Source organism: Belonocnema kinseyi, chromosome 2, assembly GCF_010883055.1.
Source record: "Belonocnema kinseyi isolate 2016_QV_RU_SX_M_011 chromosome 2, B_treatae_v1, whole genome shotgun sequence".
Taxonomy (NCBI): Eukaryota; Metazoa; Arthropoda; class Insecta; order Hymenoptera; family Cynipidae; genus Belonocnema; species Belonocnema kinseyi.
The window spans coordinates 125,560,593-125,576,985 of NC_046658.1; the positions used below are offsets into that span (position 1 = coordinate 125,560,593).

The 16,393-nt window shown below is 26.3% G+C and overlaps 1 protein-coding gene across 2 annotated transcripts in view; it reads left to right on the forward strand.

Annotated features, from left to right (window-relative positions):
• LOC117168159 (solute carrier organic anion transporter family member 4A1) overlaps positions 1 to 16,393 on the forward strand; it is a 55,615-nt gene that overhangs the window by 21,233 nt on the left and 17,989 nt on the right. For both annotated transcript variants that reach the window (XM_033353587.1, XM_033353588.1), the window contains 5 exons: positions 5,107 to 5,329; positions 8,602 to 8,770; positions 9,262 to 9,394; positions 12,533 to 12,704; positions 12,813 to 12,915. In XM_033353587.1, the coding sequence (XP_033209478.1) occupies positions 5,107 to 5,329; positions 8,602 to 8,770; positions 9,262 to 9,394; positions 12,533 to 12,704; positions 12,813 to 12,915 (800 nt within the window). The remainder of the gene's footprint in view (positions 1 to 5,106; positions 5,330 to 8,601; positions 8,771 to 9,261; positions 9,395 to 12,532; positions 12,705 to 12,812; positions 12,916 to 16,393) is intronic.

Here is a 16,393-nt window from a genome sequence, read left to right on the forward strand (position 1 = left end):
TTCCCAAACGCTTTAAATTCCTAAATTTGTATACATTTTTATTATGTATATGTGAGAAAATCATATTTCCAAAATAAATTTTCGAATTTGTCAGCTCCTTAGAAATGAGTGATTCTCCTAAATAATCTCAAACTGAAAAAATATAATGGAAGTTTCTATAACTAATAAAACTAATAAAACTAAAAGTAATTGCGAAAAAAGTAAAATTTATGATTTGCAATGAAAACCTAATTATGTTTTCTTGACTTAAAGTTGCTTATCATCCTTCATTTAAATTAAATCTAAATTTTATTGTACAATAATAAGTTTTCAAAGACTTAACATCACTAAAAATTTCAGACTGTGTTAATTATTTCCACTTTAAATGAGCTTTTTGAACAAAAGTCATCACCATTATTTCAATAAAATAATTCAAACATTTTAAGGATTGAAAAATTTTACACAGTTTACATTTTCCTATTTTGTTAACGTTTCTTATCAGAAGTAAGTATTTTCAAACAAAGAGTATTGGGTTTTACAGGTTCATAATTTCTTAACAGTTTAGGAAACATTTATGTTTTATGCCAAAAATGGATATTTCAAAATTAAAATCATTATAGTTCGAACAAGACATGCAATTTTTTAACTTTGTCAGGTTATATTAACACAGTTTATTAATCACAGAAAATCGGGTATTTTTAACAAAAATCATTAGGTTTTGAAAAAAAAGTTTACAATTCTGAACAATTTTTTCGCATATTAAGGTATATTATTTTTTGTCTGGAAATATTGGTATTCTTTTAGCAAATTGTTAGATTTCAAAGAATATTTACATTTTTTGAACAAACTTAGGTTATGTTGGTACGTTTCACCTGAAATTGATATTTTTAAATAAAAATAATCAGATTGAAACCCAATTATTTTTGTTTAAAATAATAAAATTTACATGCTTAGTTCAGATTTCCCATAAGATTCCTATAATTTGAGGAATTTTAGGTTAATTTAGAATTTGGCATCGTAAATCTAGATTTTTTTTTCGTCAGAAATTGGTATTTTTAATCAAGCAAAATTATAATTCATAGAAAATTTAGAACTTTTGAACAATTTTCGGTTTTATTCATGTTTTACACCCGACACTTGTATTTTGAGCATTTTTAGTGAAAAAAGCATTACCTTTTAATGAAAATGAAAATGTTGGAAAATTTAAGGTCATGTGAACAATTTTCAACGAAAATCGTTTATTTTAAACAAAACAAGAGAAATTATGTTCAAAAAAATATTTATAATTTGGAACCACAGTTTGATATATTACGTTAGTGTTATTCGTCGAAAATTGTTATTTTTGAGTTAAATATTTTTTCCCTAATTTAGGTTATATTTGTATTATAAGTCAGAAATACGCATTTTTAAATAAAAATGCTAGTTAGCTGGGATTGCCTATGTATTGAACAAAAATATTTTATATCAATTATGAAGTTAAGATATAAATTATCAAAAATATTGGCCTTGCTTGTCTTTCATTTTGGACAATAGATACTGTGAAATAAACAAATGTATTAATATTCATTTCATATTTTGGTTAAAAAATTGCCTGCGAAACAAAATAATAATTGCGTCCCTAGAACGTGTGTTTGTTTTCTATAGTTATTTATAAAATTAAAAAGTAAACTAATCAATAATACTGGAAGTTCAAGCAGATAATTTTTCATCTAACATTATCACTTCTTCGTTTGCACTTTTTTCTTAAGACTGATAGCCTATGGAAATAAAACTATGCTCACATGCATCATATAGATTGAAAAAATATTAGTAATGAAACACGAGATCGGTTTCCTTAAGAAAACAATAGTCTATTTTTGTGAAGTATTTGGTGCGAACTATTGATCTGTTATCACTCATCGTCTGATTACTATTAAATTTGAAGCATTGCGAATAACGCTTAGGATATTATTATATATAGATTTAAGGGTAAATAACTAATTGAGAGGGAGACCTAAAAATATAAATGTGAGTAGCAGTTATTATAAGAAAAAACACTTTAAGAATGATGCGAAAATAATTGTTTCCTTAAACCCAAAAAACAAAGACAGTTATTAGACGCGAACGCAAGACTTAAAAAATTTCGGGTTTCCCTATCCTTCAACATGGAGTATACCCAAATTTTGTCATGGAAAACACTTGTTTTGAAAAAATTGGTAATTTCCCCTAATTTTCCGCAAAAATTCTGAATGAGTGGGAACTATTCCCGTAAAAATCGTAAATGATTCAGAAACGATCAATTCAAGTTCATTAACACCCAACAGTTTTTACAACGAATTACAGGGTTTTTTTCATTATATCAATCAAGTTACTAAAATCAAACAAACTTAAATGGAATTATTTAATATACCTACTTTTGATTTATAATCCTATCATCCTGCTCTTTGACTCACGCTTTTTATGTTATTTTAGTTATCATTTTTTTCCCTGTCGAGCACAAATTTTGTTACAATAATGATTAGTTTAGTCATCGTCTTGGTAAATATATCAAACGAATGCAAGTATAATTTGCATAGTTATAGATTATTCATCTTAACGCACACATTATATACTGGAGAGTTATATACCTTTTTTGTTTTCTCCTTTATGTATAATAAATCATGAGATTTTAAAACATACTAAGGCATCTGAAACAATATTTGATTTAAAATATATGGGCAGCCTATATTCCATGTAGTATTTTATACATTGTTTTAAGAAAGCCAATAGTTCTTCTGTTAGCCATATTTATTATATTAAATCTTTTATAGAACGTTAAGAGCAATCATCCTCTGCATATACACTAATGAAGATTCTGGTTTCATTTTTAAGTTAAAAATTATTATTTTTTATTTAATTTTTGAATAATTTTTTTTGATTACTTTTTAAGATTCTTTTAGCAGGAATTCTTGCATAGTTGTGCAAATCTTTTTTATGTTCTTAATTTGTTTACAAATATTACTAATGGTTTTTTCTCTGAGTCAGATTTACTTACTTTATTTCGCAAATTATTATATTTATAGAACCTGGTTAAGGAAATAAAAAAAACCAAATGAAAATGGGAAAATTTTCTTATAATTTCAAGAAAATTTCTTATACTCTCACCGGGAATATATCTTAATATTTTTACACGAATCACACGAAAATTTCCACTTTTAGTCTCAAAATGACTACCATAAATATAAGTAATTTTCCCGATAACGCTACTACTTTTTTATAATCTTTATAGCAGCAAATAACCAGATAGGAAACGAAATAATAATTTTTCAGGAGAGCAAAAAAAAACATTCTGTGAAATCGAGATTACCACTTAAAGATAAAGCCAAAAACCACTTCCGAGACGACGTGCTGCTGATTTAAGCCCGCCCAAATTTTATTAGCAAATGTTATCCAGTTTCGAGGAAATATATGTATCAGTTACTCTCGAATGATTGAGATTTTGAATGTGGTCAAAAAAGATTTGAGCTAAAAAAGTTAGCCAAATTAGAGTAAAAAAAATAAAATCAGCTTTTGTGAAAATTAAAAATAGAATTTTCAATTTTTTACAAAAATTAAACATTGATCCTGAAGTATGGGGATATTTAATAAGATAAATAAACTTTTGTACCAAAAAATTTTTCTTTTTTGAAAAAATTAATTAAACTTAATTTTTAAAAATCGAAATTTAGTGTGACGGAATCGCACTATGACAATAAACCAAAATAATTTTAAGAAATATGGATGCCGAAAGGAAGAAAAAAATGATTACTACTCTCAAATCTTACGATGAAATTTCAACTCAAATATAATAAATTTGGTGTAATTACTCTATTAATAAAGGAGAATTTGAGCAAATCCATTTAACACAAAATGTATTTGATTTTGTAATAATTTTTTATGTAATAATCCTCTTTTCGGACAAATTTAAGTTATCTACATATGTGCTGCCACCATTGATTAATGATGATGCCGCCCTTGAATATTAATTGGTCTTTCTCATTTTCGGAAAACATTCATAATTTTCGGCATTTTTCATAAAATTTTTGAATCTTCTTGATTAAAAATTCATCCTTTTTGGTTAAATATGCAATTCTATTTGGTTGCCAACTCAACTATTTGTTTAAAGGTTGAACTACTTTGTTAAATATTCATTTTTGTAGATTAACCTCTTTGATTGAAAATAAAATTTTTTGTGGAAAATTGGTTGTTTGATTTGTTGAAAATAATTTTTTTTCTTAAAATGTATCCTTCAAGTTGATATACATCAACTGTTCAGTAGAAAAGGCACGTATTTTGCTGAAAATACATCTTTTTTTATGATTCAATCATTTAGTTGAAAATTCGTCTTTTTCAGTTGAATTGAACTGGTTGAGAATTTTTTTGTGTGAGAATTAATTTTGAACCTGAAAATTTGACACTTTAAAATATACTAAAAAAATCAACTAAAACATATCTTCTGTTAGCTGACAACTTAACTATTTGGCTCATAATTCATCTTTCTGGATTGAAAATTTATCTATTTGCTTGATGATTCAACTATTTTACTAAAAATTTATTTTTTCCGTTTAATTGGACTGGTTAAAAATGCAACTTTTTAAGTTAAAAATTCAATTTTTTCTAAAAAATCGAATTTTTGGCTTGAAAATTCAACTAGTTTTTGTCAAATTTTAATATTTTTGGTTTGAAAAATTGTCCTTTTAGTAAAATTTGCATCGTTGTACGTAGGTTCAAAATTCAGCAATTTCGATCATGGTATATTTTTAAATCGAAAATTCCAAATTTTTTGTATTGTCTCTTTGTTATGAACATTCATCTTTGAGGGTAGAAAAGTCATCTTTCTTGGTTGAAAATTAATGTTTTTGTTGAAAATCCAACTGTCTTCGCAAATCTCGTTTTTCTGGCTAGAAAATTCAACAATTTTTTAAAAATTTTCAACTATTTTGCTGGAAAATCGTCACATTTGCTTGAAAGTTCAGCTTTTTTGTTGCTACATTAATTTTATACTCCCCCTGTTTTGATAAAATTTTAAGCTACTTTACGTTGTTTAAGGACGTCCCCTGACAGGATGTAATTTTTTACGTAAAAATTGAATATAAACTAAAAAGAAAATTTTAATCGTAATTATTTCAGACCGGCGTTCCGGAAATCGACGAAGCATTGTCGTCAGTTCTACCCGATCAATTTGGAGATGGACCAAGGAAGCAAGAAATCCAATCTGATATAGAGGGAAATTCCGATAACAAATCGCAAAAGTTAATGTGTGGCTGGCTGAGGTTTCGACCCGGATATTTACAAAAATTTCGGACAGCAAAATGGGCCCTTTTTTGGCTCTGTTGGGCTGGAGCTATGCAAGGTATTTCTAAATGAATAAATTGTTATTTATTTAACAAATATTTCGATTATAAATTCGTCTCATTGAAACATTTCTCAATCATTTCATTAAACCGGTAGTACTGAACTCATAAAACTGATTAAATAAGACATTAATTGTGAAGCAGTTAAAAACCTTAGATTCTACAAATCAGAAAATTGCAATTAAAAATTGAAATCTCGTCTTAAAAGTGATATGAGATTGATAGTCACGACTGTAATAGGCTTGCCATCAAATAATTATTCTCCTCAGCGCTTTGCCTTGTGTTCGTGCCATTTAGTAACATCATGCATTGAAATGCAATTTCAAAGCTTTTAGAGGGTGACTGACGATAACCGGAAATCGAATTGTCCATGACGGAGACATAGGAGATTTGACGAAGAAATTCAAAACAATATTGGTTAATAATATTAGGGGATCAAAACTTGGGGCCTTTAATAATTTAATTAAATTGTATAAAAGCCCATTCACTCCATTTTCTTTCATTTCTATCTTACATAAAAAAGCTCAACAGTTACAAAAATATTAACTCTTTATTTGAATCAGTCAAAAGTGACTCATTCGGAGCCAATTTTTACTATATAAAATAATGCGGATTTAGCGACTGACAAATCTTTCAAAAGTGGCTTTTCAAATAAGTCAATTTCACTCAGTGATGAAAACCGTTATCCCGAATGTTTCAATCTGTCGAATTTTCAATTAAAAATGGTCAATTTTCATAACCAAAAGCAGAATTGTTGAATTTTTAATTTAAATGGATAAGTTTCAACAACAAAAAGGAATTTATACTAACTAGTTGAATTTTTAACCAAGAAGATTAACTTTTCACTAAAAAAAGATGAATTTCTGAATAAAATAATGATTCATTAACCAAAAGAAATAATTTTTAACAATGCAGTTCAACTTTTAACCAGGAAGTAGAATTTTCAAACAAATTAAAATAAATTCAACGCCGAGAAGACTAATTTTCTGCCGAAAAGATGAACTTTTAATTTAAAAAAAAAATGGTAAGATTTTCAAATAACAAAATTAGTTTTCAACCTGAAAATAAACATTTTTTAGAAAAGGGATAAATCTTCATCAAAAAAGATGAGTTTTCAACTAAAATGATGAATCTAAAACCAAAAAATTTAGTTTTTATCAAATTAGTTCAACTTTCAACCAAATCGTAAAATTTTAAATAAAAATGGATGAATTTTCGTCAAAAATGTAATAGTTGATATTTTAACATAAAAAGATATTAGTTTTTAAGCAAAAACAGTTCAATATAACCCAATAAAAAATAATATTCTATCAAGAAGTTTTTTTTCAATAAAGATGAATTTTCAACAAACTACAAGGAAATTTTCACTAAATTATTAAATTTTCAACAAAAGAGATGAATTGCAAACAAAGATTATAAATCTTTAACCATAAAAAATTCATTTTTAACTAAATATTTCAACTTGTAACAAAGTAGTGGAATTTTAACAAAAAAGGATGAACTTTCAACCAAGAAAATTAATTTTCTACCAGAATAGATGAATTTTCTATAAAAAATATAGAAAAACACAATTTGCGATCATATAGTTTAATTTATTAAAAAAGACGAATCTTTAACAACAATAAATTATAATTTTAAGTCAAGCAGTTGACATTTGAACCAAAATAATGTAATCTACTTCAGCAAAGTAGTTGGATTTCCAGCAAAGAAAAAGATCATTTCTCAATGATCAGATGATTTTATTACCCAAAAATAAGAATTTTTAAAAACAAATTTTAATTTTTGACAAAATGGGTACATTTTTAACCAAAGAAATGAATTTTAAAGAAATTACATGAAAATTCAACCAAAAAGTTGAAATATTGACGAAAATAGATCAACCTGTATCCCACCCCCCTCCCCCCCTCGCACCAGGAAAAAATAATTTTTAACAAAAGAGAAGATTTTTTAACCAACAAATTTTGAATTTTCGACCAAATAGGTCAACCTTCAACTAAAGAGATAAATTTTCAACTAAAATAGATTAATTTTTTTCCATAAAAAGAAACGAATTTTCAACAAAAGACAAGAATTTTTAATAACAATTTTTATTTTCGACAAAATAGATAAATTTTAAACCAAACAGATGGATTTTTAATTAAAATAACTAGTAACTTTCATTAATTAAATCAGTAATTTTGATCATTTTACACCACAAATTGCAATGTGTTAATCAGTCATTCAAAGTCATTAAATACATTTAATTTAGAAATAATTTAACTATTTTATTATAGCGAACAAGCAGTTACTTCTTTCGACTGAAAATTATTCCGTACATTTGTGACTGATTTAAACGTAGTATGAAACCCAAACCCATTAGTTTCAAAAATATAATATGGTCCAAACATGATGGATCGAAAGTATGAGGGATTTGATCCGGGTCTACTTAATCCTAAAAATACAAATAATTTAAATCAAATACATAATTTAAAATAAATTTTAGATAGTATTTTTAATCAATTCTATTTAAAAGGTTTAGTTTCTGAAATTAAATTTAAAATTAACAGACCTTCTGGTACAAGTGACGGGTTTAGAAACAAATTGGCCGTAGGGTTGACGTTTAATTAAAACCCTGGATCAAGGAACAAAAAGAGAAATGAATACTCGTGAATGAGAGCCCAAATTTGCACAGGTGCTTTTCAGCTCAAAATCGTTTGTCGACATTTGAAACTCAACTCTAAAGTACCTTCATTGAAATAAAAAAATTAATAAAATAACATAAAATAATTTAAAAACCTTTTAGATTTGAAATATTTCATTTCCTTTCAAACAATTTGTATCGTAGGAAAATTTCTATACATATTTAGGAATCTAGTAAATAATTAAAAATATGTTTCTACTTTACAAAAAAAATTGGTAAACTTTTGTAGACAAGTCAATGATTCAAATAGATTAATTGAAACAATGTCTATCTAACTGCGTAGATAAAAAATGGTCTTATCACGTTTTCCCCCCTGAAGTTCATCACACTTGGATGGAACAGTCGATTAATAAAAATATTCTCATTAATGTCTAGCATTCAGAGAGTTATTGCTTGATCATAATAAACACTCATACTTAATTTATTTTAGTATGATGTTCATTGAAATATCGGAATAAATGATTAAATAAACAATAAAAATATGTCATACAAAATTAAATTAATAATAATAAACAGAATATATTATTAACTAACTGAAAGATTTTTAAGAATGAAACTTCATCGATGAAAAATAATTTTATTTAATTTTAGGATTGGTGGTAAATGGACTAATTAATGTCGTAATCACGACAATAGAAAGGAGATTTGGTTTGAGTTCTTCTCAAACTGGCCTAATAGCAGGAGGATATGATGTTGCCAGTTTTCTTTTGTTGATTCCTGTTAGTTTTTTAGGAGGTCGTATAAATGCCTCCAAACCCAGGTTTGTTTAACTTTGATATGAAAATCAAATAATTGAAAATAAATTTGTCGAAACAAGTAGCTTTATAATGTTCACTTTAATATTTTTCTGAAAGAGTTTATAGTTTGTTGTACAAATTCTATTTATCAAACTATAAACGAAAATTAAAATAGCTACAGAATTTTTACTAATTTTTTATTTTTATTTTAGTCCCTAATTCCCAGAAGCGGATTAGAGCCACTGCGAAGTAAGCTGACGGACGCAGCTCGGCTCTCATATGAAGAGAACTGTCGACCCAGCAAAGAGTGGGTCGCGAAGCAACATGCGGCCCCAGCGTGCGCGCGCACGTTTACCGCTTATCTGACAAGGGTTCTCCACATGTGAGAGCCGAGCTGCGCTTGTCCGTTAACTTCACAGTGACTTTAATCCGCTCCGTTCTTATTAATTAACTAATTCATTAATTATAATTATTAATTTTTATTCATTACGTATTATTAATTTATTTTTCACAGGTATATAGGTGCGGGTTGTCTAGTCTTAGGTTTAGGCACTTTACTATTTGCAGCACCTCATTACTTAGCTGGTCCCTATAGAGGGGGACAGACAGTAAAAAACACGTGTCACATGACCAACTCATCTCAATCGGTAAACCACATTTATTATTCAATGAGTGGATTTAATAAAATTTCCCACATAACATAGTTTAAGTGTCAATATTTGTGTCTAATAATATCCACCATGGACAGGAAACACAAATGTCGCTGCAATTAACGGAATTCATTAAATAATAATTAATCTGAAATTAATTATAGTGACCAATTATCTTAGAAAACTTGAAGCATTAAGTTAAATGATATATTTGATGGTTTTTCGAAAGATATCGATTTTTAACTGAACCAAGTATGATAATTGTTAAGAAGATTTATTTAATTGGTATTAGGGCCTATAATTTTGTGTTTTGTTTTACATTTGGAAATTTTGTTTAGTTGTTGTAAGGATAAATAGCTTTTTAAATAATACAAATCCTAAATATTTAATTAAATTATCAAGAAATGCTCGGGCGAAAAGCGCGCCTTTACGTCTCTGGATTTTGATTTCCTGCCATTAATTTTTTTTTTAAATCCATTATTAAAAGAAACTTTGAAATAAGTTTGAAACATCTTTGAAATATGAACTAATAATTTCGAATAGAAGGAGTTTGGAATTTAAAGAACATATATTTTTAGATTTTGAATTGAAAACATTCTAATTGAAACTATTTTGGATAGGGTACAATTTTTTAAAAAGTACAATATTTCTAATGGAATGGAAATGGGATAATTTCATTTGAAAGAAGTTGAAATTGTACTTCTCCTATCTAATTCAAAGAGTTTAAAATTGAAAATTTTTATTTTTCATCGAAGAATCTCGACATTGAATTATTTCAGATTAGTACTTCGAAAATAGATAACCTGGAAACGTTAAAAATTAAAATATTTTCGTCTTCAAATTTTGAAAATTAGATCATTCAAAGTTCCAAGGAATTGGAAATGTATTATTTCTAGTTTCAAAAATTCAAAATTTATAACTTTTGAATTTGAATAATTTTCAATTTGAAGCGATTAAAATTTTACAATTTGAAATTAGAAAACTAAATTGAATGTTTCAAAGTCAAAGTTACGAAAATTCTAGAGCTTCAAATTGTTGCTATATTTAAAAAATTTTTAGTTCATTTGAGAAATTTGTGTAAAATCAAAAAATAAATTCATCGTCATTTTAACCGACCAAGTCGACAAAAATTTCAATTATAAATCCCTAAAATTGAATTTTTCTAAGAAAACGTTCAAAATCAAAATTTAAAATAGGAAAATTTAAGAAACGGAAACATGAAAATGCAGTACTCTAAAATTTTAAATATTGAAAATTATAGAATTATTCAATTATTATTCATTTAATTATTTAATTACTAATCTAATTATTAGTCATTTAATATTCACTTTTCAATATTGTTCAACTAAAAAAGATTTTTTTCTACCAAAAAAGTGAATTTTCATTTAAAATAATGAATGATTACATAAAATATTAGATTATTACAAAAAGCATTTGAGCTTTGAACTAATTTAATGAATTTTTTAACAAAAACGAAACTTTTGCTAAGAAAAATAATTTTCTATAAGAAAGAATGTATTGTCAACCAAAGAGTTAAATTTTAATTCAAAAAGATGAACTTTAAACTATGAAACAATGAATAATGAACTAGAAAAATAAACTTTTAACAAACTAATTCAACTTTCGAACAAGTAGTTTAATTTTCAAACAAACAAGTAAGATTTATTCGCCAAGAAGATCAATATTCGACCAATAATTAGGAATTTGTAATCAAATACATGAAATTTCAACCAAATAGTTGAGTTTTCCATTAAAAAGGATCAATCTCCAACTAAAAATAAAAATTTTTAATTTTCAATCAAAGGAATTTTTGGTCAACAACAAAAAAAAAAACAAAATTGTCAACAAAAATTGAATTTGCAACCAAAGATAGCCTTTGAACTAAAATCATGAATCCTCAACGAAAAAATAATAATAATTTTAAACAAGGTACTTTGAAAGTCAATCAAGTATGAAAATTTAAATAAAAAAAAAGATTAAAACAAAAGAAAAACGAATGGAAACAAATATAGTTGTGCAACTTTCAACCAAATAGTTGAATTTCCAACAACGAAAAAATAATTCGTAATGAAAAATGTAATATTTGATATTTAACACAAAAAATACTTTAGTTCTAAATAAAAAACGGTTGACATTTTAGCTAAAAACTATTTTATTTTTAGATAAAATCTAGTGAAATTAAACACACACAAAAAAACGAATTTTCATCCAAATATTTGAATTCGATATCAATTAGTTGAATTTTCAATTAACAGAATTTATTTTCAACAAAAAATGATTTTTTAGCAAAGTGATTCAACTTTCAACGAAGTTGTATTATATGTATTTAAAGTAAAAAATTTAATAGTTGACATTTCAACTAAAATATACTTTAATTTAAAATAAAAAACAGCTGAAATAAACGAAAAAAATTCATTTTGAACGCACATGTTTTATTTTCTAACAATAATTCTTTATCTTTCTAATTCAAATATTTTGATGAACAATTAAACAGTTACTTTCACTTTCAGGGACTAATTTAATCAGTTAGCAATATTGATTGATTTATCTGTTAAATTGACTTTTTCATCAGGAAAGGATTAATTTTGTAATCTGATGATTTATTCTCCACCAATACATATTAATGGATCTAACAAGTGACCTCCACTGATTGAATCAGTAATTTTTTATTATCTCAACCGTAACTTTCAGTAATTAAATCAGTCATTTGGAATTACGCGATCTGTACAATTCACTGATTAAATCAGTCATTAATGAAGAATTGTGAATTAGAAATAATTGTACTATTTTATTCTAGTTTATTTGTCAAAAAGATTGTTTTGTAGTAGAAGTAGCCAATTGTTCAGTGAAAGCATGCTTGAATAATTTAATCAGTCAAATTATAATAATATACTGGCACGTTGACATGATAGACAAAACAAATGTTTTAAAAAATGTACAAGAATCTTTTTTACAATTTCGGTATTAAGTTTGTCTATACTGTCTATGAGTCAGAGAAAAGAAATGTAACGCTTCAATCATTTTTGATTTTTTGGAATAATTTATTATCGACTTTAAAATTATTAATTGTTTTTTAATAACTCGAGTTATTGCAAAACAAACAATAATTTTTCGTTCTTTTTTAAAAATTTTCAGACACCTTGTAGTGGCTCCGCCGAAGAATTGGGACTAGAATATAGCGGGGTGTACTTAGCCTTTTTTTTGGTAGCACAACTTCTTCATGGTTCAGGTGCTGCCCCATTTTTCACACTTGGCGTCACATATCTTGACGAAAATGTCTCGAAAAAGATGTCATCTGTTTACCTTGGTATGAAAACGCAACATTTTTAATAACAAATAAATTATAGACCACAATTGCTCTTTTTTTTATTCTAAATAAAGAAAAAACCATGTTTTATCGAATTTTTTTCTACAGGAATTTATTACACAATGGCTGTAATTGGACCAGCGATGGGTTACGTTATTGGCGGTGAACTTTTAAAAATTTACACAGATTTTCCTACTGTGGATCCTGCATCGTAAGTAATATATTAAGTCAAAAGTAAAATCATAGATTAAGCTATTTTCTATTTGCCAGCTAAAAAAAGTTTCTTTTGTTTCTAAGCTTGATTTTTTTCCCAATTTTTATTTTTGTTATATTTATCAGTAGATCAAACATTTCATTTCTAAAATTTTAATGAATGAGAGTGTGCAGATTTTATGAATCCTATACAAGAGCTTTTCCTGCTTAAATTTCAACGATTTCACTTTATACATTTTCTCTATGGGAAAACTTTTACCGTCGAGAGTGAAAATCGATGAAAAGTACTTGTATAAAACGTTTTCCGAAGTTGTGACTTGCAATACCGCAGCATCTGTTCACAATTTATTTGACTGTTAAATTAAGATACTCTCGTGCTTGCAAGCCATTCCTGAAACGTAATAAAAAATTTTGGCGATTTTAAAAATAAGCTTACCGATAGAAAGTTTAGGCATTGAAAGTAAGTAGCCAAAAACTAATAAATCTTATTTTTAGATTATTTAAAAGAATTTTTTATGATATAGAAATGAAAGGATCAATTTAAAAGCTGGCAGATTCTACATTTGAAGTCACAGAATCCTTCGAGGACGAAATATGTTGTTTCTAAGAGATTTTTCTGCAAATATTAAAAGTCGATTTTCTCAAAAAACATAAACTAATATATTTTTTAATTTTCTACAAATAGAAAAAAGGCCTTTTATTTCAGAGTTTATGTGGACTTAAATATTTTTAAGGCCGGAAGAATTTTTTCTTTTAACAATATAATTTTTTAATTTTTCTCTTGAGCGATGTGAAATTTATTAACAAAAATTTTTGCAAAAATTGGTGAATGACGTATCACCTAATAATTTCCTCTAAAAAAGAAGATATTTCGAAATCAAGAGATTCTGCCATTTCACCTCTTGAAACTGCTTGATTTGAAATATATTTGTTCAAATCCTGAATACTTTATAAAATGTCCGCGATTTTTTGTGAACGGGAAAAAAGCGGCAAAGAACCGGGAATTGATATGTCCATCAAGATTTTTTGAAGTTTAAAAAAGTTTTTAAACGGGGATTGAAATATTTCTAACACTACGTAAAGTTTAAAAACTACAATCATATTCATTTTTAATTTCGTCAACAGGAAATGCTTTATATGGACTCCGAAAATTTTATTCTTTTAAAACATTTTCTTTATATTTATCAAGTTCCTATAATTCTATTTCTGAAGAAAAAATTGAAATTTAAGGTGGGAAAAAATAAAAAATTTTCTAAATTGAGCTATAAACCTTTATGGCTAAAAATTGATTTTTTTTTAATTTTCAGAAAACATTTCTATAAATTTTCCTTCTTCTAGCTTCCACTTCCGGATAATATATTGAATATTGACGCAGGGAGAATTCCAATCTTCATATAGTAGCTTATAATATTAATGTTTGTCAAGATTACTGTTCGGAGAAAAATGATTTTACTAGCCCATATATTCAATAAATAAATGATAGGATTCATTTTAGACCAGGAAAGTTCTAAAAATCTCCACAATAAGTCTCAAAATAAAGATAATATTTACATTTTCTTTTCAGATTTTCATGAGGTTTACTGTTTCTCCTTAAAAATTCACCAAAAACTTAAAAAAAGTTCAAAATTCAAATATCATGGTAACTTATTTAGAAATGCAAAAAGTATATTTCACAAAAAACAAACACTTTTTTTCGATTTTTTGGCTGAATTTGTCTCATGTCATAATCTTGATCAAACGTAATCTTTCATAAATCATAATGTTTCACTAAACGTAATTCCTCATCAAACAGAGTATTTCATCAAACGTAATCTTTAATCGACCATAATATTTCATGAAACGCATAGTTTTACCAAACATAATGTTTCATCAAACATGTTTGACCAAACATAATTTTACGTGAGACGTGAAATTTCTCCGAACATAATGTTTCATTAAACATAATCTTCAATCAAATATGATGTTTTATTAGACAAATAATTTAATTAACGTATAGTTATACAAACATAATGTATCATTAAACATAGTGTTTCACCAAACCCACTGTATCATCAGACATAATGTTTTATAAAAAATATTGTTTCATTTGACATCATTTTCATAGAAATTATAGTTTTACAAAACATAATCTTTCATCAAACATAATGTATCATCAAAGATAGTGCTTGGTCAAATCTAATGTTTCAACACACATAACGTATCATCAAACATAATGCTTCATCATACGTAGTGTTTTATAGGTAGGTTTTCATTAAACATAGTGCGTTACCAGACATAATGTTTCTTTGAACATAATATTTCAACAGACATTATGTTTCATCATACACAATATTTCATCAAATATAATGTTTCAACAAACATAATGTTTTTATGAACATAATGTTACATCAAACAAAAAGTTTTTTCAAACATTATGTTTCATTATACATATCATTTTACCAATCATAATGTTTCATTAAACATAATGTTTTAACAAATCTAATGTTTCACAAACGTGATGTTTCATTAAATATAAACTTTTACCAGACATAATGTTTCTCCAAACATAATATCTCATCAAACATAATGTTTAACCAAAAAGTAATCTTTCATCAAATATATTGTTTCACAAACATAATATTTCAAAAAACATAATCTTTCATCAAACATAATTTTTCAGTAAACATAATGTTTCATAATTAGCGTTTCATTAATCATAACGATTTATTAAACATAATTTTTCTCGGAACATAATATTTCACCAGACATTATGTTTTATCAAACATAATATTTTATAAAATACAATTTTTCACCAAACATAATATTGTACTAAACATAATGTTTTACAAAATATAATGTTTCATCAAACATAATGTATCGTCTAACAGTGTTTCATCAAACCCATTGTTTAGTCAACCTAAATGTTTTACCAAACGTAATCTTCCATCAGACTCATTTTTTCACAAACATAATGTTTCACAAAACGTAATCTTTTATCAGACATGATGTTTCAGTAAATATAATGTTTTACTAAACATAATGTTTCCCCAGGCATAGTATTGTATAATTAGCGTTTCGCCAATCATAATGTTTTATTGAACAAGATGTTTCTGCGAACGTAATATATCACCAAAAATTATGTTTCACCAAACATATAGTATTTCATAAAATATAATATTGCACTGAAAATAATGTAGTAATAAACACAATGTTTAACAAAATATATTTTTTCATCAAACATATAACATCTCACGAAACATAAAGTTTCTCCAAACAGAGTGCTTCATCAAACACATCATTTTACCGACCATAATGTTTCACCAAAGATAAATAATAATGTTTTATTAAACATATAGTTTCATAAAATATAATGTTTTAACAAACATAATGTTTCACCAAACGTGAAGTTTCATCAAAAATAAAGTTTCACCAGACATAATATTTCGCCACGCATAATGTTTCTCGCAACCTAATTTTCCATGAAATATAACCAATTT